This window comes from Camelus dromedarius, chromosome 21 (genome assembly GCF_036321535.1).
Source record: "Camelus dromedarius isolate mCamDro1 chromosome 21, mCamDro1.pat, whole genome shotgun sequence".
Taxonomy (NCBI): domain Eukaryota; kingdom Metazoa; phylum Chordata; class Mammalia; order Artiodactyla; family Camelidae; genus Camelus; species Camelus dromedarius.
In genome coordinates this window covers 7,257,388-7,282,562 of record NC_087456.1, presented here as the reverse complement: position 1 = coordinate 7,282,562, position 25,175 = coordinate 7,257,388, and the positions used below count along the sequence as shown (strand labels likewise).

Here is a 25,175-nt window from a genome sequence, read left to right as displayed (position 1 = left end):
GTCATGGTCGTTACTGGCCTTTAGTGTGAGTTTGTTAAAGTGTTACTTTATACTGAGAGTATTGTGAAAATGGAAACTTTATTTTTTAAAATAACTTCTTTAAAAATGAAGGTAAATGTTACTCTGTTTATCTGTAAATTTACTAGTACCGATTGCACCATTCAAATTCAGTACTTGGTGTAACTCCCCAAATACTGCTTGTTAGTGTGACCATTTTAAAAAACTGAAAATGCTTTCTTTTCCCACTTGCTGACTAGGATATTCCTGCTTTTTCAAGCATTGCTGGAGGCTGGCCTGCTAGCCCTTCTGGATTTTCTCTCCCAATTGGTGAACATTATGGGCCTGAAACTAATTAAAGAAGAAATTGAAATATAACTAATTTCTCTCCATGTCCCCATTCATAAAGAAAAGGGAAAGCAATTAAGATAAGGAAGAAGAAAATATTTACATGATTAGAAGTGTGATTATACTAAAAATAATTAGATCCTATCATTTGGATGCAATCTCTTGGGTAAAATTGTTTGGAACATGGATATCATTGTAACCTTTCCTTAGAAAAATGTCCATATTTGAGACAAGGTGCCCCTCCAATCATTCAACTGGTTTATGGCCAAAAAGAAAACATAAGCACTCCCTGCAGAGTGTTCTGAGAGACCCAAGGAAGGGCCGAGAACAGAGCTGTGGGATGGTGGCTGCCCTGGCTTGCTACTTTGAACAGAATAACTGAGTGATCAAGCCGGGAAGGGGACCACAGGTCAAGGAAGGCCCCAGCAGTGAGGGATGGTTTGCTCTTTTGCACCACTGATGAGCTGGAATTACTCCAAGATGACTTCCCTAACTCATTTTCCTTCGCTATTGCTAAGGAATATTTAGGTTCCTCATTTTTTCCTTTTCTTTCCAGATTTAACTCTTTTCCTTTGGTGGTTTTTCTTCTGTCCTCAGGACACTGTCCCATCTAACATGAGGCTTTTCCTGCCTGTCATCCTTTTGTAGGCAGTGGCCTGCTTTTGACATGATCTAAGGCCATGGTTAGAAGATGAAAAAATCTCCATGGTAGCTATTCCATAAAACCCAGTGATCAGATGCTCAAGGAAACAAACCTATGTCCTTTTCTCCTTCACCCCACTTGGTTTATTCTGTATAGGAAGAGTCCTCAGCTTAATAAGTGAGTCATTTATTAAAGCCAAATAATCCCCCAAAGCTGCAAGTTGGAATAGGTAGGAAGCCACTAGGAAATGCGTGTTGGTAAGAATGCTACATACATTTTTGATTAAGCCATAAATACTAGACACTTGAGAATATATCTGCATGTGACCTCTGTGGTCATTAGAAAAACCTGCTTCTCTTTGGCTTTCAAGCATAATCTGAATTCTCTCCAGTTTTATCTGCAGAGTTTCAGTGTAATAATGGTATTTCTCTCCCTTAGGGTGCTCTAGGGAAACAGAACTAGTAAGATGTCTGTGTGTGTGTGTGGGGGGGGGTGTTTATATACACATACACAAAGGGATTTATTATAAGAATTTTGCCAGTGTGATTACGGAGGTTGGCAAGCCCAAAACCTGTGGAGCTGATGTCCCAGTTCAACTCCTAAGGCTGGCAGACTGGAAGAGCTGGTATTGCAGTTTAGAGGCCACCAGGCAAGATAATTGTTTCTTACTCAGGACAGGGTCAACTTTTTGTTCTATTATGGCCTTCAACTGATGGGGTGAGGCCCACCCACATTAGGGAGAACAATCTGCTTTACTCCATGTACTGATTTAAATGTTGATCTCCTCCAAAAACACCCTCACAGAAGCACGCAGAGTAATGTTTGACCAAATATCACTCCATGGCCTAGTCAAGTGATGCACAAAATTTACCACTGCATTCATTTAATATTACGTTATGCTGTGGTGGTGCTGTTTTGATACCTTTTCTTCACATTCTAATTTGATTTACACCCCAAGTCCATCCGATTAGAAACTAACTACATATTAATGGGAGTAAAGAGGAGAAAGCAGACAGGAAAGGAAGATTTTATGATTTATCCTGATATGAGAAGGGCAATGCAGTAGTCCTGGATACCAATATCTGATTTGGTACAAACTCTTCCCTCAGATATGCGAGTTGTGTGTGCTTCTTACACTATCTTGGAAATAAGAAAGCAAATATTTCTTCCTACTTTATGTTTGAGGGAACAAGTATCTCAAAATTTGACTGACTGAAAAGCAGCCGGTTGAATTTGTAATAAAGCCAAGACATAACTGCAGATCTTCTAATTTCCCCGTCGCCATTCTGTCATTTACTTTCTGGGAAGCATCTGACCTGAAAAACCTATTTTAGAAAACTAAGCCCAGACATTTAGAGAAACAGAACTGTCCCCTTCTGGGTTTGAAACTCTTGGTCTGTGTTACATAGATTTTGAGACCATGTTCATGTGTGGAATAAAGACATGGGTAATTAAATTTGGGACCAAATTATGTGTGGCTTGAATAGCATGCAGTGCAGGTATGTCCTGAGATGTTTGACATGTTCCACTTACTAAGATATGCCACCCAAATGCAATGAGTGTCTTTTAATTTTGATTATCCGCTTTCTTGTTTGCAAGTACAGAGATTTTTTAAATCTATTTTTTATTCTTATCCATTATAGTTTATTACAAGATACTGAATATAGTTCCTGTGCTGTGCTGTAGGACCTTGTTTATTTTATATATGCAAGTACAGGGATTTTGACAGTCATTCCATTTTCAACTGTTGCTGCCAGTAGTAACATCTGAGTGTTTTTGGAAGCCAAGTACATATTCTCCTAAGCACTTCACATGGATTTATTTTTATTTTCACGATGACCCTCTGATTCTACATATATAGAGACTTAAGTCACAAAAATTAAGACTTTGCTCAAGGTTAGACAGCTAGTGAGTGGCAAACTGACTTTTAACCTTAAGCAGGATGACTCCAGAAACTCCCTTTACTACATACAATACACTGCCTCCCATTTTGTATGTGTGTGTTTTGGTGGTGGCATCCTTAAAGTTTACCCACATAATAAACTTTCAGTATGGTGAAAATAAAGAGTAATTTATTAAATGGGCATACAGGTTTTCAAATACTTTTATAATGAAAATTTTCGATCTACTCATTAAGGAAAATGGAGAAAAGAAGGAAAATCCAAACCACCTATAGCCCCACAACCCAAACAGAACCTATTTACATTTTGATAAATTTGTGTTCAGTTCACTTTTTTAACTTTTTTTTTTTTTAATGGAGGTACTGGGGATTGAACCCAGGACCTCCTGCATGCCAGGCATGTGCTCTACCACTGAGCTATATCCTCCCCCATCAATTCATTTTTTAATGCATGGATTTTTTTCATATAATTGTATTCACACTTAAATCATTTTTGATTACATACCTTTTATGTATCCAGTTTACAGTGGGGGGTATAAAGATCTATGCCATAGAAGTCCAAAGAAGGAGGTCAAAAAAGATTTCTTAAAGGGAAGTGAGACATGAGATGGATATAAATCAAGAAAGAAGTGGGAAAGGATTTCAGGTTGGGAGGAAAGGAGGTTTAGAATTTTTTACACAGGTTTAGGAAGTAGCCATGACCAAAGGGCTCCTGTTGTACAGCAGTGGGAAATAACGTTAGAACGAGCATGGATAGGTTGTATAGGTCATTAATTTAACCAGCAGTGACATACTTACCATGTACCAGGTACTTAATTAGATGCATGGGATGAAGGCCTGGGGAAGAGAAGCTTTCTGTCCAGGAAGGGCGGTCCAGAACGGGGCCAGAATGTAAAAGGACAGCATCTCGCTGCAGGAGGCTACTTCTTACAGTGATGGAGGACAAGGAGGAAGGTCAGGAAAAGCCTCATGGAAGAGAGGGCAGTCCAGCTGGAGGAGAGCTGCCAGCTGGAGAACAAGAAGAGACGCAATTTTAGACAGAATAAAGTGAATAAAGGTATGAGGCCACGCAATAAACAGCAGAGCTTGCTTGAAGGCCATGCCAAGGCATTGAACTTCACCTTGTAGTGGAGAACTATTAAGGGTTTAATTGCTTTTTTAATATTTTTTTCTTATTGAAAAATACATAAACATTATTAGTTTTGTTTAATGGCTTAAAACAATAGAAATTTATTTTAGAATTCTAGAGATCTAAAATGGGTCACAGTGGGCTAAAATTAAGTTGTTGGCAGGGCCGCATTCCTTTCTAGAGGCTACAGGGAAGAATCATTTTCTTACCTTTTCTGTCTTCTCGAGGCCATCCACGTTCCTTGGCCCACGGTCCCTTTCTTCTGTCTTCAAAGCCAGCAAAGGTTGGTCAAGTCATTCTCACATCTTGTCTTTCTGACCTTTCCCATCCTCATCTGCCACTTTTTAAGGATCCTTGTGATTACATGGGGTCCACCCAGATAATCCAAGTTAATTTCACATTAAGATCAGCTGATTAGCAACCCAATTCCCCTCCCCACATTCACAGGTTCCAGAGATTAGGTCATGCGCCTTTTTTCAGGGACCATTATTGTGCCTACCACAGATGGGAAAACTGAGGAATAGTGGGTTAAAGAACTTGTCTGGGGGTCACACAACTAGCTGGTAGTAGAGCCAAGAATAAACATTATTTTTAAGATTCAAACGATGCAGATATTTTGTTAGAAGGAGATAGAAGTCTTTTGTAACCTGACTTCTGAAGACAACCTGATTAGGAGTTTGAATATTCTTCCAGGTTTTTCTCCACATATGCAGTCTCAACTATACCACCACTTCCCCTTAAAAAAGAGAAAAAAGTCTCATATGAGGCTCTCCGCAACTTGCTTTTTTTCTTTTTAATGTATCTTGGTCATCTCTCCATGGAAGAACATACAGTTCTACCTCATTCCTTTTCATTGCTGCATAGGATTGTTTGGATGTATTACAATTTACATGACCAGTTATCTACTAATGGATGTTTGGGTTCTTTCTTTTTACTCTCTTACAAATAATGCCACAAACTAACATCTTTATATATTTTTAAACTTAAATGAAATCTTCTTTAGGAGCTCCTAAAAGTGAGTCAAAGAGTATACACAGTTTAAATTTAAATATAGTGCCAAATTTTCCTCCAAAATGTTGATACCAACATATACACCCACCAAAAGGATCTCAGGGGCTAGTTTTTACCTATATCCCCTTAACAAGACTATATTCAACTTTTACCAACCTGAGAAGTAAAAAAACAAAACAAAAAAACTTTTTTTTTTTTTGTCATGGGTGAGCGTATATTGGAATGTGTTCGTCATTTGTTTTGTTAGTCACCTGTTTGTATCCTGTGTCTGTTTTTATTTTGTTGTCTTTTTCTTAGTGCTTTTGTAAAAGCTCTTTGTATTTTAAGGATATTAACCTTTTGTCACACATATGGCAAATGTTTTCCCCAGTTCATGGAGAGATTTTAAGCAGAGTAATATTAGATTTGTGCTTAAGAAATCTCTCTGGTAGTAGCTTAAATGCTAATATAAAGTGTTCATACTTTATTATGGGAGCTATAAGGATGTATTGAAAATTTCAGTATAGAAATGACATGAACGCTGTGCTTTGTCTGTTACATCTACCACAGATTACAAAAAGAGAAGAGAAGGGAGAAACAGTAGTTTAAGCATGAATGATTAGCAATGGAAATGGTGAGTGAAAAGTGAATTTGAGAAAAGCAGTGAAGAGAGAATCAAGAGGTTTCCACTAAGAGTGAGATGTCAGGACAGAGTCAGTAGCACCAAGGATTTGAGCTTCGGTGATTAAGGATGCCGCTGACAGAAATAGAGGAGTCAGGAGGAGAATGTGAGTAGGGGGGATAATTGGTTTGGCAGAGATAAATTGAGCTTGTGGATATCCAAGTGGAAATGTGTGTTAGGCAGTCAGGATACTGGGCTGGAACTCAGAGAGAGGCAGAGAGGCTGGCAGTAGTTGGTGGAATCATGCCCACACTGGGTGTGCTTGGAATAGATCAGTTCTCCTTGGAACGGATAGGAGATAGTGGAGGAAGAGCGACAACACCTTGGACGTTCACGGTGGTGAAGGATGACTGTCATCACTTCTCACCGCCACCTTTTCTCCATCTGTAAGCTGTGGGCAGCCTTTGTTAACTCTGTTCCCAGGGCTCAAGGTTTGTTGTATTCTGTTGGAGGAATAAACCAGCTGTTGGATTTGGGATTTTTCTTTCAGAGAAGACAGTATGAGTCATTCTATCTCCCACAGTGCTTCACAGTGTACAAACTGCTTTCACAAGGGAGCCCTTTTTGTTATTGTTGTTTTGCCAATCTTATGAAGTAGGTAAGGACCAATAATAATTATTCCTATTGTACAGATGAAGAAGCAGAGGTGCAGTTTAAAATTTGCTGAAGGTCACCGAGGTAGTAAATCACTGTGCTCAGGGCCTATATTCTTGTTTACAATTTCAGTGCTTGAGGCCTCCCCTTTCAGCAATGTTCACTTAACAGTATTTGTTAGTGGTTTAGATGGATAAGTCCTCAATGTTACAAGGGTAAATTTTCTATAGATTTTACTGGTGTTGAGCAAAACAGCAAGTATTAGTCTATTGGGTTTTTCTTCCCTTCAATTTAAACTGGATGTCAAGATTTACATCCTTTTTGTTTTAGTAACAGAAATCCCCCTAAACTTACCTCTTAATATTCTTAAAAGTAGAGAGGAAGATGGAAGTCTGGAGCAGAAAAAATATACACTTGAGAAATTAATTAAATTTAAATTGACTTTGGGTCCAGTCAATGTGACCCGAGGCAAGGGATCATCCTCCTTAACCATGAACCTATCTCCAAGCCAGTTATTTGGCTTCTGCGGTTGCAGAAGAACTAACCAGACACATGGCTCTTCTGTCCCATCCTTTCTTCTGAGTGTTGTGATAGGTCAGAGAGTCAACAGGTTGGAGGTAGAAGATTGAAAAAAAAAAAAAAAAAGTCCAGAGAATCTGTCTTTAACTTCCTGGCAGGGTCTTCAAAGCAGATGCCTTTCCTAACTATGTAAAGTGATAGATGGGTTAATTACCTTGATTGCAGTAGTCATTTCACAAAGTATATGTGTATCAAATCATCACGTTGTACACTTTAAATTCATACAATTTTATTTGTCAATTATACCTCAATAAACCTAGAAGGGAAAAAAAAAAAAAAAAAGGACAGGTACCTTTCTGAGTTCCTGTGGTCAGTAGAAGCAGTGTCTATGTTTAGAGCTGGTTGGCTGTCTTTCATGAGGACACAGAACTGTGAGTGCCCAGCACAGAGTAAGTGCTCAAAATTTTTTACAATGCTCCCAGCTACTATAACATAGCCTTGAAGGAAATGGGTCTTTGTTAGGGGAAGAGTCATGAGTCCCAGCCACCCAGCATCACCACTTCTCATCATCTTTAACATCTGCAGAGGAGAAGGAAAAGTCTACTTTTCAAAATATAACTAAAATCATAGGGGAAATTAAGCATTGGGTTTAAAAAACCATTAAATCTCATTTCCAGGGAAAAGGAATAATTGTCTTTCCATCTCTTGAGCTTTTTTTGTTTTCATAATTTCTCACAGTTTTATTACATATATTATCCCTTCAAAGTTAACCGATGGTACTTCTAAGATCTAACTTAGTGTATGATCAGTGTCTTTCTTCAGCTTCCTACAAACTAGTTGTGGTTGAACAGGTGACCAGGGCAGATTTGGGGGGAATGCACTGAAGGGAACTGAGTTGGAGATTGTATTCCAGGTCCTCTTAACAGCCAGGGAGACAGTGCTAGGGTTCTTGTTGGCATAATTTTGTACTTGTCCACTAAAAAGTAAATTCGAAGTTCAAGTCTTAAGTTACTTCCTTCCTGAGAGACAGTGTTTGTTGAAATACCAAATGAATAAACAATTTGTTTCCTTCAATTTAAACTGGATGTCAAGATATACATCCTTTTTGTTTCAGTAGCAAAAATCACCCTAAATGGAGGGAAAATGTTAGCTGAAGCTGAGGTGAGGAGAGAGAGAGGATATGACCCTCACCTTGGAAGAGGAAGAGCCTTCATGCAGTGGCCATCTGAATACTGGCCTTGAAGTAAACTATAGTGCCAAGGTCTGGAAGACCTGCTCTGAACTTTCCACCTGTCTGGATATGTAGACTCTGGCCAGTTCTTTTCATTACTTAATAAATGAGTAACAAGGATTCCTCTGTCTCGTCTCACAATAACAAATAATGGTACTTGCTAAAATAATAGCAACCTGACCTAATAAAACAGCTTCCAATAAAGTCACTGGTGAACACTGCACTACACCAGTCTCTGCAATGGCATTTTGACAATAATATGGATGACAGTACATTTAGTCAAAACATACTTGGATACCCATTAGGATGACTACTATCAAAAAAACAAAATAAGTGTTGGCAAGATGTGGAGAAACTGGAACCCCTTTGCACTGTTGGTAGGAATGTTAAATGGTGCACCTGCTGTGGAAAATAGTATGGAGATTCTTCAAAAGATTTAAAATAGAATTACTATATGATCTAGCAATTCCACTTCTGAGTACATACCCCAGAGAACTGAAAACGGGCTTGAAGAGATACTTGTACACCCCGTTCATAGGAGCAGTTATTCACAAAAGCCAAAATGTGGAAGCAATCCAAGTGTGCACTGGCAGTTGAATGGGTAAACAAAATGTGATACATACATACAATAAAATAGTATTCGGCCTTTGAAAGGTAGAAAATGTTGATACCTGCTACCACATGGTTGAACCTGGAGGACATTATGCTAAGTGAAATAGGCCAATCACAAAAGGACAAACACGGTATGATTCCAGTTAAAAGGTTCCTAGAGTAGTCAAATTCATGAAAACAGAAAGTAGAATGGTTGGTACCAGAGGCTAGGGAGAGGGAATGGGGAATTAGTGTTTAATGAGTAGAGTACAGTTGGGGAGGAAGAAAAATTTCCAGTGATGGATGGTGGTGATGTGAACGTACTTAATGCCACTGAACTACACACTTAAAAACGGTTAAAATGGTGAATTTTACATTATGCATTTTTTTTTTTTATTACCAACAACAACATCAGGGGAGAAAGGATGGAGTGACATGGAAGAGGAAATAAAACTAACGCTTTACTGGCAGACTGTGCTACTCTCTTCCAGTAGGGAAGCCGGATTTTACAAGAGCCTTTCAGGAGGTGATAGTGGTGGGTTGGTTGGTTGGTTTCTTTATGGAGTGTATCTTCAGTTGGTTATTAACAGGCTCCCTGCGGCAGTGATTGAAGTCTATTTTACAAAGGTGGGGTAAACTCTGGCCTTTACTATAGGGGTTCTGAGCTCTGCCTCTGAGAGTTTTATGCATCCAACAAATGTTCATTCATTTAAATGGAATGATCTAAGTTACCCTCAGTTATTTGATGGGAGTCTAGGGCCAGCCCCACCCATCCCCTCTCCAGGGATCAGGGATTGAATTTAACAAATACTTACATGGCATTTACTGTATGCCAGAGACTGTCCCAAAGCCTTTCCATAATAATCAACTCATTTAATCCTAATAATCCTATGAGTTAAGAACTGTCGTTTCCCATTCTACACATGAGAAAACTGAGGCACAGAGAGGTAAGGTTAGACAACTATTAAGTGATTAAGTGGTAGACCTGAGGTTCAGACCAAAACACTTTCTGGCCCAGAGCTCGTGCTCCTAATCATCAGGCCCATAAAGTAATGACTGTGAGTGGGACTTTAACAACCCTGGAGTGATCTCAAGGTCCAGAATGGAGAATGGAAATTGGTGGTGAAGTTATTCCTTAATTATGATCCTGTCTCTCTGCACCAGCAGCGGTTGGGCTCTTGAGGACTAATGATGAAGCCAAGAGAAAGGGGTTGTGGGTTTAAGGTCAAAAATTTTGAACCTATGGAATTTCCCTCCAATTGAGAAGCAGCCCATTACTGACGAATCAGCTGCCTATCCCACAGGTTTTGCTATTCGTAGAGTTTCCAGATGATCAAAGCAGGCGAAATGATACATCATTAAACTAACCCTAAACGACACTGAACCCTTCATAAAGCGTTTTTCCTAGTCATCCTAAGATGCAACACAAGACGAATCTGCAACTCTGGAGTGGAAACCAGGGGGCGGGCCGAGCAGCGACCATTTTTGTTTTGCGGCCGTGCGCTCTCAGAGCATCTTGACTAACAGGACCTCAAGGAGGAGGCGGGGCCTATCAGTGAGCGGGGCGGAGCCTGGGAGACGTGATGATTCAAACGGACTAATGAGCTCGGCGCATCTGGCAGAAGCCGCCAATGACCGGTCGTGTTGGGGCGGAGCCCACAGGCCCTAGCGGGTTTGGGTGTAGGGCGGCTTTGGCGCATTTTCGGCTGGTTTGATTCATCCATTTTGAAGAGACGGGGGAGCGGGGGGCTCGTCTGATTAAGGGGCCCTGAACCAAGGAGCGGCGGAGTTTGAGAAGCCAGCAGCTCGGGGTTCGGCGGCAGCAGCCCCATCGGCCGAAGTTGGGGGGGGTGGGGCGCCGAGCGCGCGGGGTGGGGGGGGTCCTGGTCTTTGGCTTCTCGACTCGGTCCTGTTTCGACAGCGAACATGTCTCGGCCTGTCAGGTCAGTGCGGAGTCCGAGGCCTGGAAAGGGTTGGAGCGGGTTGGGGTGAGCGGTGAGGGAGTGGGGGACAGAAGCCTAGAGTCGGCCCTCTCCCGTGCCACGCGCGGCCTCCTCCCTTTCGGGGCCCGCGCGCGCCCTTGAGCGTGGGGGGCCTTGCTGGCGCGCGGGGCTGCGCGGGGGGTGGCGGCCGCGCGCCCTTGCGCGCGCTCCTCCCCGCCGCGCGCCGCTGCAGGGCTCTGGGCTGCTCTGCTGCCTCCCCCACTCGCCGCACTGATGCGGGCGGGGTGTTCCTGAACCGCCAGCAGCCGGAGGGGGAGGGGTGTGAAGTCAGCGCCCCCACCCAGGCCCCACCTCCTCCGGGCCGGCCCCTTGGAGCCCGCCGCGGGGACCGGCGGACTCGGCTCGGCCCCCACCCTAATTGAGGAGGGGCGGAGACGCCGTGTTGCCTCTTCCCTCCTCTGCTTGCGTGGGGGTGGAGGGGACTCTGCCCTCTTTCTCTAGCGGACGGGGGTGTTCCATGGAAGGGGGGAGGGGCACCACTGCCTCCGGGCCACGCCTCCGTCCTCCAGGGTCGCTGCCGGGCCCCGCCTCCCGAATCGGGCCGGGCGTGGGCGGGACCCGTTCTTTCCCCCTCCGGCGAAAGTGAGAGTTCGGGAGTAGGCCCTGGAAAATGACTGCTGCCTATTCCCTAAGTCGGAGTTTAAAGCTGGTTAACCCTTCCCCACCTCCCCCACCCCCGCCTTGAGTTCGCACTTTCCCTCCGACTAGAAATGTCCTTCCTCGGGGAAATGTCCCTACTCAGGGAGGTGCGGGTTAACAGCACGACCCAAATCCCGTGTGGTTCTCGTTCCCGCTACTTCTCTCTACTCCCACCCGGCGTACATGGCTTGGATGCTTTTGTAACCCTCTCTTTACCCCCGAATAACTCTAATAATAAAGGGGCTAGTTTCGGTTAACCGTTAGACTTCATTCTGAGAATTTCAACAAGTTTGTTGTTCCCCAGCGGCCGGTGGAATCGCCCTTTGCCGTCCTGGCTATTGTATGGAATGTGCCATTTATGGAGGGGTGTGGCTTACTCCAATCTGTTAAGGCCTTAAGGAGGAGAGCTGTTGCAAATAAATGTGATTTTTAATGTAATGTCTTGACGCTTTCAATGTAAGGAATTGGCTACTTTGCATAGTGTTTTCTGGATAAATAGGTAAAGGTTTAGTTTTTTAATGTTTTAACAGTTGTTGCTTCCCCTTCTTCATTCCAAGTTTTGTGAGAAACGGAAGTATTTTGACCTAGACCTCTAAAGGGAGGTTTGGAACCCAGGAGAGGGTTTTTGTTCCACACCGTTCTGTCTCCTGACTAGATCATCCGTCTCCAACTGGTGGTGGTATGGGACTGCACACTCCTACGCTCGGGGTGGGCAGGAGAGTGCTAACTAACTACCTGACTGCTTTTCTGCCTCCTAATTTCAACCCGCATCGCCAATAACTCACCATCGCCACCGAAGAGTTTTGCCGACTTTATGGCACGGAGTCTTAATATTTCAGATGATAGTATGCATTCATTTTTGGGGGCATAATTGACCACTGTATTCCATCAGTTTATGTAGAGTATTTTCTTTAGGATCAGGACGAATAGACTATCATAATAAAGATTTGTTTCATCTGGATTGGATCTTCTGTCTTCTGGGAGTAAATTACTGTGTGGTGAAATTGGACTATTATTTTTCTCTACCTTTTAACTGCAGTTTACTAGGTTTTGATAACTTTTAATTTTATTATTGTAACTTTCTTACACACCTACCTGAGTTTGTGTTCCCAGATATAGATGTTGGAACACGAACAGAACTTTTTTTACTTGAAAGCTTGGATTTTTTAATATCACCAGGTGGGGATAAATACACTAAGCGCATTCTATTCGCTTTTTGAAGGCATTGGGATTTGTGCACAACTTTTTTCTTAATCAGTATGTTAAAAGTAATTTTAACTCTGTTTATTTGCCCCTACTTGAAGAATGAAGTTAATATATTGTGAGCTTTTTGGGTCGCTTTCAAATTATTAATTTCAAAGCAACTTGGTTTCTGATTATATATTTTAGTGATGAAGTCTCTTTGTAATTTTTTTTAAAGTCTTTAACATACTCTTGACCAATAATAAAGCAGAAATAATTAAACTTGAGTTTGGTGGTTTGTTAAATTTTGCAATAAAAAAGTTCTGTCTTAGGGAAGTGCTTTTGTTTCCAGGTGTAATTTAAGAATCTGTGTGCTTGAAGGAATTGAACAAAAAAAAGACAGATATTGATCCAATATCAGGATGATCAACCTTGTATAAAAACAAACCAAAAAAAAAAAAAAAAGCACGTGTTGGAGATTAAGTGTCCACTCACCTTCTTTTGGGATGTTTCTGCCCTTAGGCCTGTATAAAATTTTGAGGGTTTTCTGGTTTTCATTTTTACTGTAACTAGTATTCATTTTTATTTTAATATTAAGCATGTAAAGAAAATTTAGAAATGTACTAAATGGCTGCTTGACACCAATTTCCAAATGAAGGGAATGATGAGCTGATAGCTACAGCAGGGTTTTCTATAGACATTGCGCAACACATACCGAAGTGGTTTTGTTCATACGGTATTGGCTACCTTCACCTTTTACAGTATCTGCCTCATGTATAAATGACAGCTCAAATATTTTAGGCCTTGGATTCAAATTTATAGCATAAAATTATAGTGTTAGAGCCAGAAAAAAACTTAGGCAAATTCATTTTACAAGTGACTTAATGTGGGGACCTGGACAAGTGCAGTACCTTGCATCACACCCTAGTAGGTTCCAAGATTGGGCCTATAACCTAGATTTCTTAATTCCCAGTCCTGCTTATCCTCGCCTTCCCCCTTTCCACGTAATAATCGATTTACCTTCTGCCAGATAAGTATTGATGTTACTGTAGCATATGGCATTTCTAACTTTTCGTAGTGCTTTCATGTTACCTCTTGAGATAGGAAAATGCCATTACTTGTAAAAGGTGAGAAAGAAAGCGCAGAGATTTACTTACTGACTTGCCCAGACTAGAAACTAGGTTTTTTGGAATTCAGCTTGGTATATTCTCCATAGATCCTCCTCCCTTCCTGAAAATGGTCCAAGTCACTTAGATCAATCCGTTTACTCCTTTCTTTGTAACATAAGTGTACTTGATATCTTGTCTTCTGTTTAGTACTTGAGATGGCAAGGAACTTCTAACATGAAAGTGTATATGTGAAAGCGTAGGCTCTTACTGGTTGATAATAGAATTTTTTCAGCCATGTTTATAATTATGTTGAGAATATAGCTTTCCCAAGATTCCAGATTGCTTTCTTTCAAAAAGAATTTTGTTTGGAATGTGTCTGGATTCTAAAAATCGATATCCTCTCTTACCAAAAAATTAGTTTCAAAAAGTCTTTATTAAAGGAGGAAACTTGGAAACCTGAAAGTTCGAGATAGCTTGGAATTTTTGATAACCAAGTATACACAGGAAGACACTTAAAAAATTAGTATACTAGTAAATGTGGTTTTAGGTCAGCCTGGTTCCTTGTATCTCTTCTTAGTCTCTGGTCAGGTTGTGTATGTGAGAGAGAGAAAGGGTGATTTTTATTAACCTTGGATCTGTACGTTGATTACTACTTACATGTCACTTTCCTCTAAGAAGACATAAACTCTTCTGTAGACTTTACTCTGAAAGATACCTCACATAATTTGCAAAATTAATGGAGTTAATTTTATAACAACTCTAAAGTAGTCAACATTTCCCAACATACATGTATTTAATCTGAAAATTATAATCAGACAGTGTAAAAGTTCAGTTTTTAGAGTAACTTGCTGAAACAAACATTTACTAAGAGTAAATGGAGAGTCAGGTACTATAGTAAAGGGTTTCACTTTATCGTGTTTTATCTTTATTACAACCCTGTAATAGAGGATTTTTTTAAATTCCCATATGACAGATGACAAAATAAGCTTAAAGAATATGTTACTCAAGGTCACAGAACTATTAAGCAGAGTCAAGATTTGAACCCAGGTTTTCTGAATACAATACTGGTATTCTTTCTGTGGTACCATTCTTTTCCTTCCTAGTGTTTGGCATGAAGGTGGTCAAATGCTATTTCACTTAGTAATGTCTTTAGTGGCAAGTGCATTCTGTATACACGTTTTTTTTTAGCTTTCTGTAAAAAATATTTGAAGGGAAAATATAACCAAAATGTTTTAAATTGCAAGTTTTTAAACTCAATCTTTAAAATAATTTTCAGAGATAAGTTTTAATTCAAAGTTGTTTTTTGGAGTCAAAGGAACTATGCTGTAGAAATAATGGTAAAAGCTGGATTTAGATTGTATGAGTCTTACCTATTTTCCTGTCTACTAGATTTACATCTATTATATTTGATTCCATATAGAATGTATTACAGGTCCAAAGTCCCTAGTTTGAAACCATTGGGGGCTATATGTGTTTGGAAGTTCAAAATTTTTCAAAAATTTAAAAAGAATAACAGGATGCCTATACTGTATGTGTGACGTACCATTACCAGTGAGTCTGGGTTAGTGCTCCTATAGTCAAACATAGTAGTATCTCTGTAGTAAAACTTAGGAGTTTTCACACTAAAAAAAATTCCTAAAAAGCCTTCATTGTTTACCCGTCATGCTTACCACTATATAAATTATGAAAAAAATTGGTTTTCAGAGATTTTTGAATTTCTAAATTGTAGATCAGAGACTGTGGACCTTTAGCAGCAGCAGTCCCTTTCTCAACATCACCTGAAACTCAATAGGGCTATCGTTACCGAACAACTCATTTTGTACCAGTAATTCTGCCAGGTACTTTACACATTTTCCAAAATCTTGAGACAACTCTTCAAACAAGGTATATATTATCCCTATTTCCTATATGAGATGGCTGAGGCTTGGATAAATTAAATAACTGTCTCCATTCACCTAACCATTAAGAGATGAAGTAGGAATTTAGGTAGAAGTTGTGGCCATCCCAAAGCCAGTGTGATCTTTCCCATGAGACACACTGCCACAGGGTATTACTATTTCTCATGGTGGTAGCACACTTTGCCATCTTTGAAAGGAGTTATGTTTCATAGTAGGACCTTTGTGAGGAAGACCAACTTTAAAGTGAGGTTGAGGGGTGTGTGGATGGAGAAGAGGACAATTTTTTGGAAGGAACAGGAGACTGACAGAATTAAAGTAAGATACACCTGAATGTAGAGGAAAAAACAATGAAGTAGTATGAGGCTTTTGTGGGAAGAAACATAAATGTTAAGTAAGTGGTGTTGCTTTAAGTGCATACATTTCATAATTCAGAAGCATTTCCCCCAATAGATTCCAAAGCCACCTAAAGGACACCAGAAGAAAATTAATGGTTTCATCTTACATATACCTATAGACGCAAAAATGCCAAACAGAGTATTAGCTAACTGAATCCAGTATGTGTTTAAAATACAGATGATCAAGTAGGATTTGTCCCAGGAACAAAACTTAGTCTGTCCCTGATTGATCATATTAAAAGACCAAAGGAGAAAAACCATAGGATTTGAAGTTTCAGCACTTACAAAGCTCGCTAGTACTTTACAATTAGAAGGAAATTAAGATTAATTAGAAATTAGAGTTGATTTAACTTGACAAAAGTTATAAACCAAGGTAAGTGGTTGAGTTTTTAGTGTTTTAAAACATATACCAATAAAACTAATGAGAAAATAATTTTGAGTAAGGAAAGGGAGATTGGTTTTCATCTGTTTTACCAAAAATATATAAAAGCAAGGCCACCTTCTGTGTAACTGGCACCATCATGTTACATCTACATTGTAGTCCATGTGAATGGCGCCCCTCTGGAGTTAATAATATTTTAGAGTCTGCACAGCCAGATTTAGAGTTTGCAAACTTTGATCACCTAAACAATAATGATGAAGTTATTGAGCATGCTGAGAAGTGTTAACTTCTATTTGCATTTTAAAATTCTTAGCTGCCAAGATAGAAATAAATGTGATCTCATTACCCTGGATTATGAAGAAGTCGCTTCTTGGATTGTTGAGACTGGAGATAACACTGAAGAGACTGTCATGTTGTGGACAATGGGAGAAAACATTTGATTTAGCACAGGACCACTTGGTCAAACTGGGGCATCTTTTTTTTTTTTTTTTTTTTTTTTTTGTCTCAAAAAATGTTACTGTCTAGGTTCTGGAAGTGGAACTGATTGTTACAGAATTGCATTGCCTTATTTTTAAATAACTGGTATCTAAATAGCCATAATTATAGGTCTGAAATATTTAAGGTAAAGAGACCACAGGTTGCCAAAGGGTGTTTCAGCTGCCTATAGTGTATTTTCAGGTGCTTCTTGGTGCATATCTGTTTGTTTTGAATTGTGCACCTGTTCGGTTACCTGCAAAGCAAGGTGATCTTCAGGAAGGTTTCATCTGTCAAGATAAAATGGCCCAGAAGATAAACTATTGAAAAACTAAAATTTGGCTCCTCTGAGAAGTAAAAATCCAGCTTGCTATTCATTAGGGTGGGATAAGATTGCCTTCCGCAGATACGCTACAGCTGGAAGATTTATTGTCAGTTTACAACTTTAGAGCTTTAAATGAGAGGTTCCTGGACACAAAATTCACATCTACCTTCTTTGCCAAGAAATGGGACCCAAGGTCCACTTGGCAGTCCAGACCTTGATGCTGACTCCTTTTCACACAGGCCTACAGTGCTTTGAGCCTACCAAGACACGGCTTCATTTAAATTTCAACTATATTCTACCCTTCCTTAAATTCTTTAAGTTCTGTTTGGTGAGATTCTCTACATTTTTGATGTCCCATCACCTTTATTGTAATGAGTCAGTAAACTTGACTTTGTTGGGTTACAGATTTGTCCCTGGTGGTTGGGTTAAGACAATTAGAAGATTCCACTGAGGTTTCCAAGACCCTCTCTGCTGCAGACAGGACTTAATTTGGTAATGTGCTCATCTGAGACCCCTTTAATCTCACTTGCTTGAGGTTTTCCTAATTGCATAGGTTTTGCACTAAACTGGGAAAAATCTAGCCCATTTTATTTACCCAGTACTTTGTTATTATACTTGTTGAAATTTGTATATGTGTGGTTTTTTAAATAAAATATTCTCCTATGTGGAGAGAATAGGGTAGATCTGAATATATTTTGAGAATAAGGAGTGCCATGTGAGAGTTAATATTTATTCATCTGGACTAAAATATTAACAAATTGATTTAAAAAAGATTTAATAGGGGATTGTGACAATCTCCTATAACAGATATCCCCAGCTTATCATTCAGAACTCTTTTACTCAACCCTTTTGTGCAGAAATTAGAAACTTTTTCCATTTGAAAAACTTTCAAGTGCTCTTTCCTATAATGTTCTTGACTTAAATTTTTTTTTTGAATTTTTGCTTTCTTGTATCTTGTGACTGTTTCTGAGTTTTGTTTAATTGTGAAAAGCAAAATCATATGATGCAGTCAAAGCAATACATCGTAGCCCAAAGGAGCCTGAAGCTCAAGACAAGTGAAGCAGTTGTGAGAAATTGCCCTGAACTGAGTTTAGGTATCCTGGCTCTGTGAACTAACTTTCTTATACCCTGAGAAAATCTGGCATATGAATAATGTTGAGGGATAGAAGAATGGAGAGAGGAGAGGTGAATGTCCTAAGTTTCAAGGGGAGGGAGGAATGGTTGTTGATATGCAGAAACTTTAATATTCAGCCTTGAAGGAAAAAGTGGAAGCTGTCATAAATGTTAAGGGCTGCTCTGTGGAAGAGGGTTTATTTTTATTTTGTGTGTGTTTGTGGGTTTTTTTTTTAATTGAAGTAGAGTCAGTTTACAATGTGTCAATTTCTGATGTACAGCACAATACTTCAGTCATATAGGAACATACATATATTTGTTTTCATATTCTTTTTCACCATAAGTTGCTACAAGATATTGAATCTAGTTCCCTGCATCATACAGTATAAACTTGTTGTTGGAAGAGGGTTAGATTTAGACCATGGTGATCCCAGGAACTAGACAAGGTTGAGTCAGTGAGTGGACTTCAGAAGCAGATTTCACCTCGTTGAAAAGAACTGTATCATTATTGAAGTTTTCTTAGATTAGGTTGCCTTTGAAGATCATGAGAAGTTCTCAGACATTCCCTTCTGGGGACATTTGTTGCTAGAATAACACATTAGGGTAAGATTGGATTAGATTGTCTAAGGTCCAGTAAGTAGCTCTAGTACAGCTGGTGTATCATCCTTCCCTCTGTCCTCCCACAGGCTACCGAACTGATAGATTTTATGAGTGCTTAAGCTTAAAAAAGTGATTTTCTTTAAAGGATGAATTAAAATAGAAAGAGATGTTATACTTTTGTGACCATGGATCAATAACAAGTCATTTTTTGTAAAGGTAAAACAAAAAACTACTTTGGAAATCACTTTTTTATTCTAAGGCAGTGGCTCTCGAGACTTGATGAGGTTCCAATAAGAAGTACACTTTACACTGCAGTTTGCTGCACACAAGAACACAAACACCTGAAACAAGTTCCAGGAACTTAGCAGTTATTTCGGTACAGTCTTACCTGATATTTTCTGTTTGCTTCTTGTTCTTTTAAAATGCTTTTTTCTCTTAAAATGATTTGATTTCAGGACTGATAGATTGAAAAACATTGTTGTAGATGTTTACTATCTAGGTGATTAGTGAAAAGAGTTATGTTAGCTATTTTGGGTTTCTCAAAACTCAGAGTTCAACTGCACTTTTAAGTGCCTAATAAGAAACTTGCTGAATTCTAGAAAGTTAGCTAATTTTTCATCATCTCTTCATTGGCCAGAACAATATGACTTCTTCAGGGTAAAAATGGAAGTATAGACAACTTGATAGAGCTCTAAATAATGCAGTAGGTTGTCTGAAAGTCTCTGATTTCCCTGAGAAAATGGTTTTGTCCCCTTTAAGTAGTATAAATCTTAGGGTGTCAATAATTTCATGTTGGTTTCTATTTTAAAGTTCTTCCTCACCTGGAACTTACGTGTTTCTCCCTATTTTGATGTGGAGGTTTGTTATAAAGTAGCACTGGATTTTTGTGGTTTTAGTTGTTTCCTCATCTGCAAGAGTAAGAGGATTAGATGAGATCATCTCAAAGGTGTGGTAATTTCCATTCTCTGAAGTACTGTTGATCCTTGACTCTTCAGAAAGTTAATTTTACAGACCTCATATTTCAGGAATACCCTTGTTTTGGTCTTAGACAGTTGCTGCTATAAGGAAGAAAAGGTATTTTGGGGGTAGGCTTACCAGTATTTAGTAGAAAGAAGTTGATGATTAAGAAAGTGGAAGAAATAATGGCTGCCATGCATTGGGGAGTTGTGCATCTGTCACTTGGAGCAATCTTGAGAGAAAGGTATTGTCGCTCCTATTTTACAGGTGAGGAAGCTGAAGTTCAGGGAGGAGAAGTAACTGGCACAGCCAGGATTTAAAACCCAGTTTTAAAAACCTGTGTTTTAACCTCTATGCTATTTGGAGAAATGGGTGGTTGTCCTCCCAATTCTAGTTTTTGATACACAGAAGAGTTGGTTTAGCTTTGACATTTAAGTACTTTGAGGAAATAAGAATACTTAGTTGTTTTCAGCTAGAAGTAGAACTTCCTGTGCCCTTAGACTTAAATGTTACTCTTAAGTGTTGCATTTCTGTTTCAATGTATCTTCTCAGTTTCAAGTTTGCATAGGAGTAAGTTCATCAAAAATGTATTTCAACCCTAAATAAGGCAAATCTCTAAGTAGTGGGAAATAGTATGCTTTAGACAGCAGAAAATGAACCAAATTATATAAACCATTATAATGAGTTATTGTGAATGACCCTTGTTATTACAGATCTTTTATTTAAATTATTTTTCTTTTCCCTTTTCCGCATTTATAGACACTTTCTTAAACTTTTTGATACTTTTTTCCCCCACTAGTTACTCTTAAGACAAGATTGCTTCTATAGTCATATTTTGCTTTACTCGGGTTTTACAGTTTTTGTGATAAATGACATGTATTATGTAAGATAATACTGGCCACGTTCGCATAATTGAAAGTTAAAATATTATGTTTCAAGAGGAGGAGTAGTCTTTCAATTTAATTTTGAAAATTTTAAATTTAATTGCTTTTATAATGTTAGCATGGTCTACACGGCATTTTTGTAGTTCTCTTTCGTTGGAAAACAGAATAGAAACAAATTACTAAATAATTACCTTGTAAATTTCTTAAAGTTTTTTAGTTTGTAGAAAACTAAATTTTCCTTTGTCATCAAGGGCAGTGGGATTAAACGTCTGATAGGTTGAACACTCCAGTGGCACAGACCTCCTCTCTACTGACGCTCTTTCCCACCCGAATCCTTTGCAGATGGCAAGTCCGTTCCCTCATCAAACGCCTTTCTTGAATTTGGTGCTCCAAATTAAGGAGAGACAACCCCTGTCCTCAAAAAGCTCGCGTTTAGTAGATTATATAGTATCAAGGGATTAAAATTGCTTAAAGGAGGTGAGGTTGTATGTCGAATGAGCAAGAGTGGTATGAATAGCATTCTAAGCCAAGGAGCTGGCGGCACAACCAGGTTGTAAGCAGTGGCATGACTGGTGAGGTTACAGACCTCCTGGGTTGCTTGATCGTTAAGTGGCAAGAGATGAGATCTTAAAAGACTTGGAGGAGACTGGCTTTTATCCCCTGAAGTATTTTCTAAAACTAGGTTTCTAACAGAGCTCTTGAATTTGGCTCTAAGGGCTAAAGTTTCAGAAAACATTGGAGTGCCTACTTTTTACCTTGTTCTGCACCAGAAATGTGGACATGACATCACTGAGGAAAACAAACGGTCCAGCAATGTGTGTTAAAATGTGTGCTGTGCAAAAGGATAGTTGACCATTTCCAACTGAAAAAGTCTTCTTTTATTAAACTTGTTTTGGTTTGGTTTGGGGGTTTTTTTTGGTCGGGGAAGGTAATCAGGTTGGTTTGTTTTTTATTTTGATGGTGGTACTGGGGATTGAACCCAGGACTTCATGCGTGGTAGGCAAGTGCTCTACCACTGAGCTATACCCTCCCCCCCTTTTTTTTATTAAACTTTGATAATTTAATTTTATAGAGTAATTTTTTAGATCTGTCAAGCAACTTAGGTCATTAGTTCCAACAGAGGAAGAACCGAGACCCAGAGAAATGAAGTGATTTGCTTGAAGTTCTAGAAGCAGAACCCAGCATTCTTACTAACAGATTTTATACTTTTTACTATAACATAATTTCTGCAGTGTTTCTAGTGATAGACTAAGGAAGTAATTATCATTAGCAAACTATTAAAAGTTCTTTATGTTGATCCCACACTTCATCTGATCACCAAAGCTAACATGTTTTTTCTTTTGCAAGTTAAAAATCCTGGTTTATTCAGTTGTTTTTCATGTGATATACACTTCAACATTATAGTTACCCTTCTTTATGTAGTCTTGTAGGATGTATCTATTGATATTTGGTACCCAAAAATTGTACCAGTATTTTAGTTGTGATTTCCACTAGCATGGATAACCTAAAATTACCGTGCCTCCAATTTCAGAATGTGTACATTAATTATTTGAAATTAAAATTTAAAACTCCCTCTTCTGGATACCTTCCCCTGGTTCCATGTCCCATCTTCCTTGATCCTAAGTAATGCAGAAAATGGTCATCTTTGCATTGTGATCATAATACTGTTTTTCATGGCATCTGTCATTAAACATCACTATTTTGCTGGAATATAATAAGCATTTGATTACCAGCCCCCAAAATAAGCTTTTTTTAGAAAAAAAATTTATTCTTTTTTTAATTGTAAGAATAACATAAAATTTACCATCTTAATCATTTTCAAATGTACAGTTCAGTAGCATTAACTACATTCACGTTTTTGTGCACCCAAATCTCCAGAACTCTCCTGTTACAAAACTGAAGCTGTAAGTACCAATGACTCTCCATTCCCACGACTCCACTCCCGGCAACCACCATCCTACGTTTTGTCTCTGAATTTGACTACTCTAGGTAACTCATAAACATGGAATAAGAGTCATATTTTAAAAATTAACTTTCCCAATAGAATGGTATCTTTGATATATAAACTCAGTTTCTTATAATAAAACATAGTTGCAACATATTTTACGGTTTTACGTCTTGACTCATTGAGGCAATAACATGAGAAGATAGTTCATTGTTGGTAGACTAAAGAAAAACAGAAGGCACAATTCCTTAAGAGCCTTTCTTTTTTTCTCTCTCTCTCTTAAATCAAGGGTGAGGCTCTACTTTCCTCCACATCTAAGCCCCAAACGTGTTCAGATTTCACCCCTACCCTGTCATTTTTGCATATTATATAGAAGTCATAACTATACTTGAATTCTGACTATCTTGTTTTTTGCATTTAAATGGTGTTTTCATCTGTAAAACCGGGAATGTTCCTCTGCTCAGGTTAAGTGCAGTTGGTGGCCTGTTTCTCTTAGTTCTTTCAGTTCACTTACTCAGTTTCCATTCAGTTACAGTGCCTCTAAGTCTCTTAAATGCTAGACTGTTTGGTTACTAACATGGAAGTTTTCATATCTCTCTAGGGGAGGAATTTTAAACTTCTAAGTTTAGACTATAAGGTAGGAAAATTAAGATTTGTTTGAGATATTAAAGAAGCTTTACCTAGTAAGAAGTACTTAAAAATCTTTGAATCGAGTAGATACATAAATTTGTACCTTTAATAAATGCTCATTAATAAAAAGCATGTTTTGAATGAATCAATTTTTTCCATCCCCTTCTATGTAAGACTTGACTGTCACCACAGTTTATATATTATAATTAACTGTATTATATTTGAGTCACTTTGACATGAAAAAAACTCAGTAATAACCTTGCTTATCAGGTGTAGGTGTATGTGCATGTGTAGCAGTAAAAATAACATTTACAGTTTGGGTTTGTGTGATATTGTCTCTCTATAATGAATATACATGGTAGTTTGATTTATTTTACTATCTTATGTACTCGTGGAAGGTGAAAAGTTGTTTTGTGGGAAAGGACAGTGTTTGAGCCATCCCTGAGATGAGCAATATGAGAATTGTAGTTTGAAATACTTTCGGTTTAAGCTGCACTTTCTGTAAAAAAGTGACAGTTTTTGGCTGATGGTAGGGGCTTATTGAAAAATACTTTTCAGAGAGCTAGTTCTAATTCTGTTCATGAAGTAAATGTGGGTTCTAATATCTTATAAAAATCCTACGTTTTTGTGATCTTAATTAGAATCTCTTCTTTCTACAGAAATAGGAAGGTCGTTGATTATTCACAGTTTCAGGAATCTGATGATGCTGGTAAGTTTTGCGGTTTCAATAAAATGTAAGTTGGCCTGACTAGTGGAAGAATAGCCAGCTTATATACTTTTTCATTATTCTTTTGGAATAAGTTTTATTTTTTATTTTTAGACTATTGATGTATGTAAATTATGTCAGTCTGTGTCACCCAAAACAGAAGGTGAACTTGCATGGATTTTAACTTTTCCTTAGTAAATTATTGATAATAAACATTTGAATACTTCTTTTTTTCCTTATCTGGTTTTGGAGTTCAGAGTTGAAATGTGCGACAATTCTGCTGCAAGGTTTATCAGTTGATGTATCTCCTGCTATAATCACAGTAAAACCCATACTTTGTAATAGGGAGTATATAAGTTTTTTGCATAATGAAGTAAGATGAAACTATTTTGTAAAACACCTTTGATTTGTGAACTCAGAATGAGTAGTGTATCTTAAATCTTAGCCATAAAAGTTTTCTTTAGAATATGTCCTTTCACTTTCCAGATGTATTTACTATTCTTTTTTCTTTCTTTTTTAAGCCTAATTTTATTTTATAAAAATAATATTATGCACTTTGGGAAAACTTAGAAAAGATATGTATAAATAAGAATTTAAAAAATAACATAATCCAACCTCCCAGAGTTAATACTAATATTTATTAAATGCTTGCTAAATGTTTGCATTTACCCATTTAATCCTTAGGTCAGTCCTGTTAAAATGGGACTATATGTATATATTGTTGTTTTCATTTTACAGATAAGGGAACTGAGGCAGAAATATTACTCAAGGCCCCTTAGCCAGCAAATGGCCATTTTAACCTTTTTATTTAAAAAGCCTTTTGTCCTTTTTTTCCTTTTAAAAATATAGTTGACATCTTGCTATACAATTTTGGATTTTGTGTCCCTCATACCCCCCCCTTCCTTTCTTGTGTTACTAAAAGTTTATGGTTGCTAATGGTTGTATGATATTCCATAATTTATAATTATTCAACCATTTAATAATTGCTGAAGCTTCAAAATATTCTAGATCCTCATGATTATATATAGTGGTGTAAGAAACTAGTTTTTCACTATACCTTTTTTTTAAACTATAGTTTTTTACTACACCTTTTAAGGCAGAGTTATTTTTCTTTTGTTTCATAGAGCTTTTGAAATTGGAGGTATTTTCACCAAATGTCAGAGTATGCTATGTATAATACTTTAGTTTAAGTGTAATTTAATTGATAACTGTGTTAGGACTATAGAATTGTGGGTTCTTTACATTCTAAAATACTTGTAATATAACCATATTACTATAATAGTTTCCAAATAGATATGAAGATATGGAA

General features: G+C 38.2%; 1 protein-coding gene and 2 non-coding genes across 4 annotated transcripts in view; 1 reads left to right on the top strand and 2 right to left on the bottom strand.

The window, feature by feature from the left end:
- Window positions 1–3,243: 3,243 nt before the first annotated feature.
- On the bottom strand, window positions 3,244–3,316 carry TRNAA-GGC (transfer RNA alanine (anticodon GGC)). Its single transcript has one exon. It is a non-coding gene; the product is annotated as a tRNA-Ala (tRNA).
- A 6,998-nt stretch (window positions 3,317–10,314) lies between these two features.
- Window positions 10,315–25,175, top strand: part of NUCKS1 (nuclear casein kinase and cyclin dependent kinase substrate 1) — a 29,337-nt gene continuing 14,476 nt past the window's right edge. The window contains exons 1-2 of one of the 2 annotated variants that reach the window (XM_031438708.2): window positions 10,315–10,567; window positions 23,820–23,869. In XM_031438708.2, coding sequence (XP_031294568.1) covers window positions 10,551–10,567; window positions 23,820–23,869 — 67 coding nt within the window. In that variant the 5' untranslated portion in view covers window positions 10,315–10,550. The remainder of the gene's footprint in view (window positions 10,568–23,819; window positions 23,870–25,175) is intronic. The other variant, XM_010991360.3, reaches the window with a different exon arrangement.
- TRNAG-ACC (transfer RNA glycine (anticodon ACC)) lies at window positions 21,544–21,613 on the bottom strand. The gene has a single exon. It is a non-coding gene; the product is annotated as a tRNA-Gly (tRNA).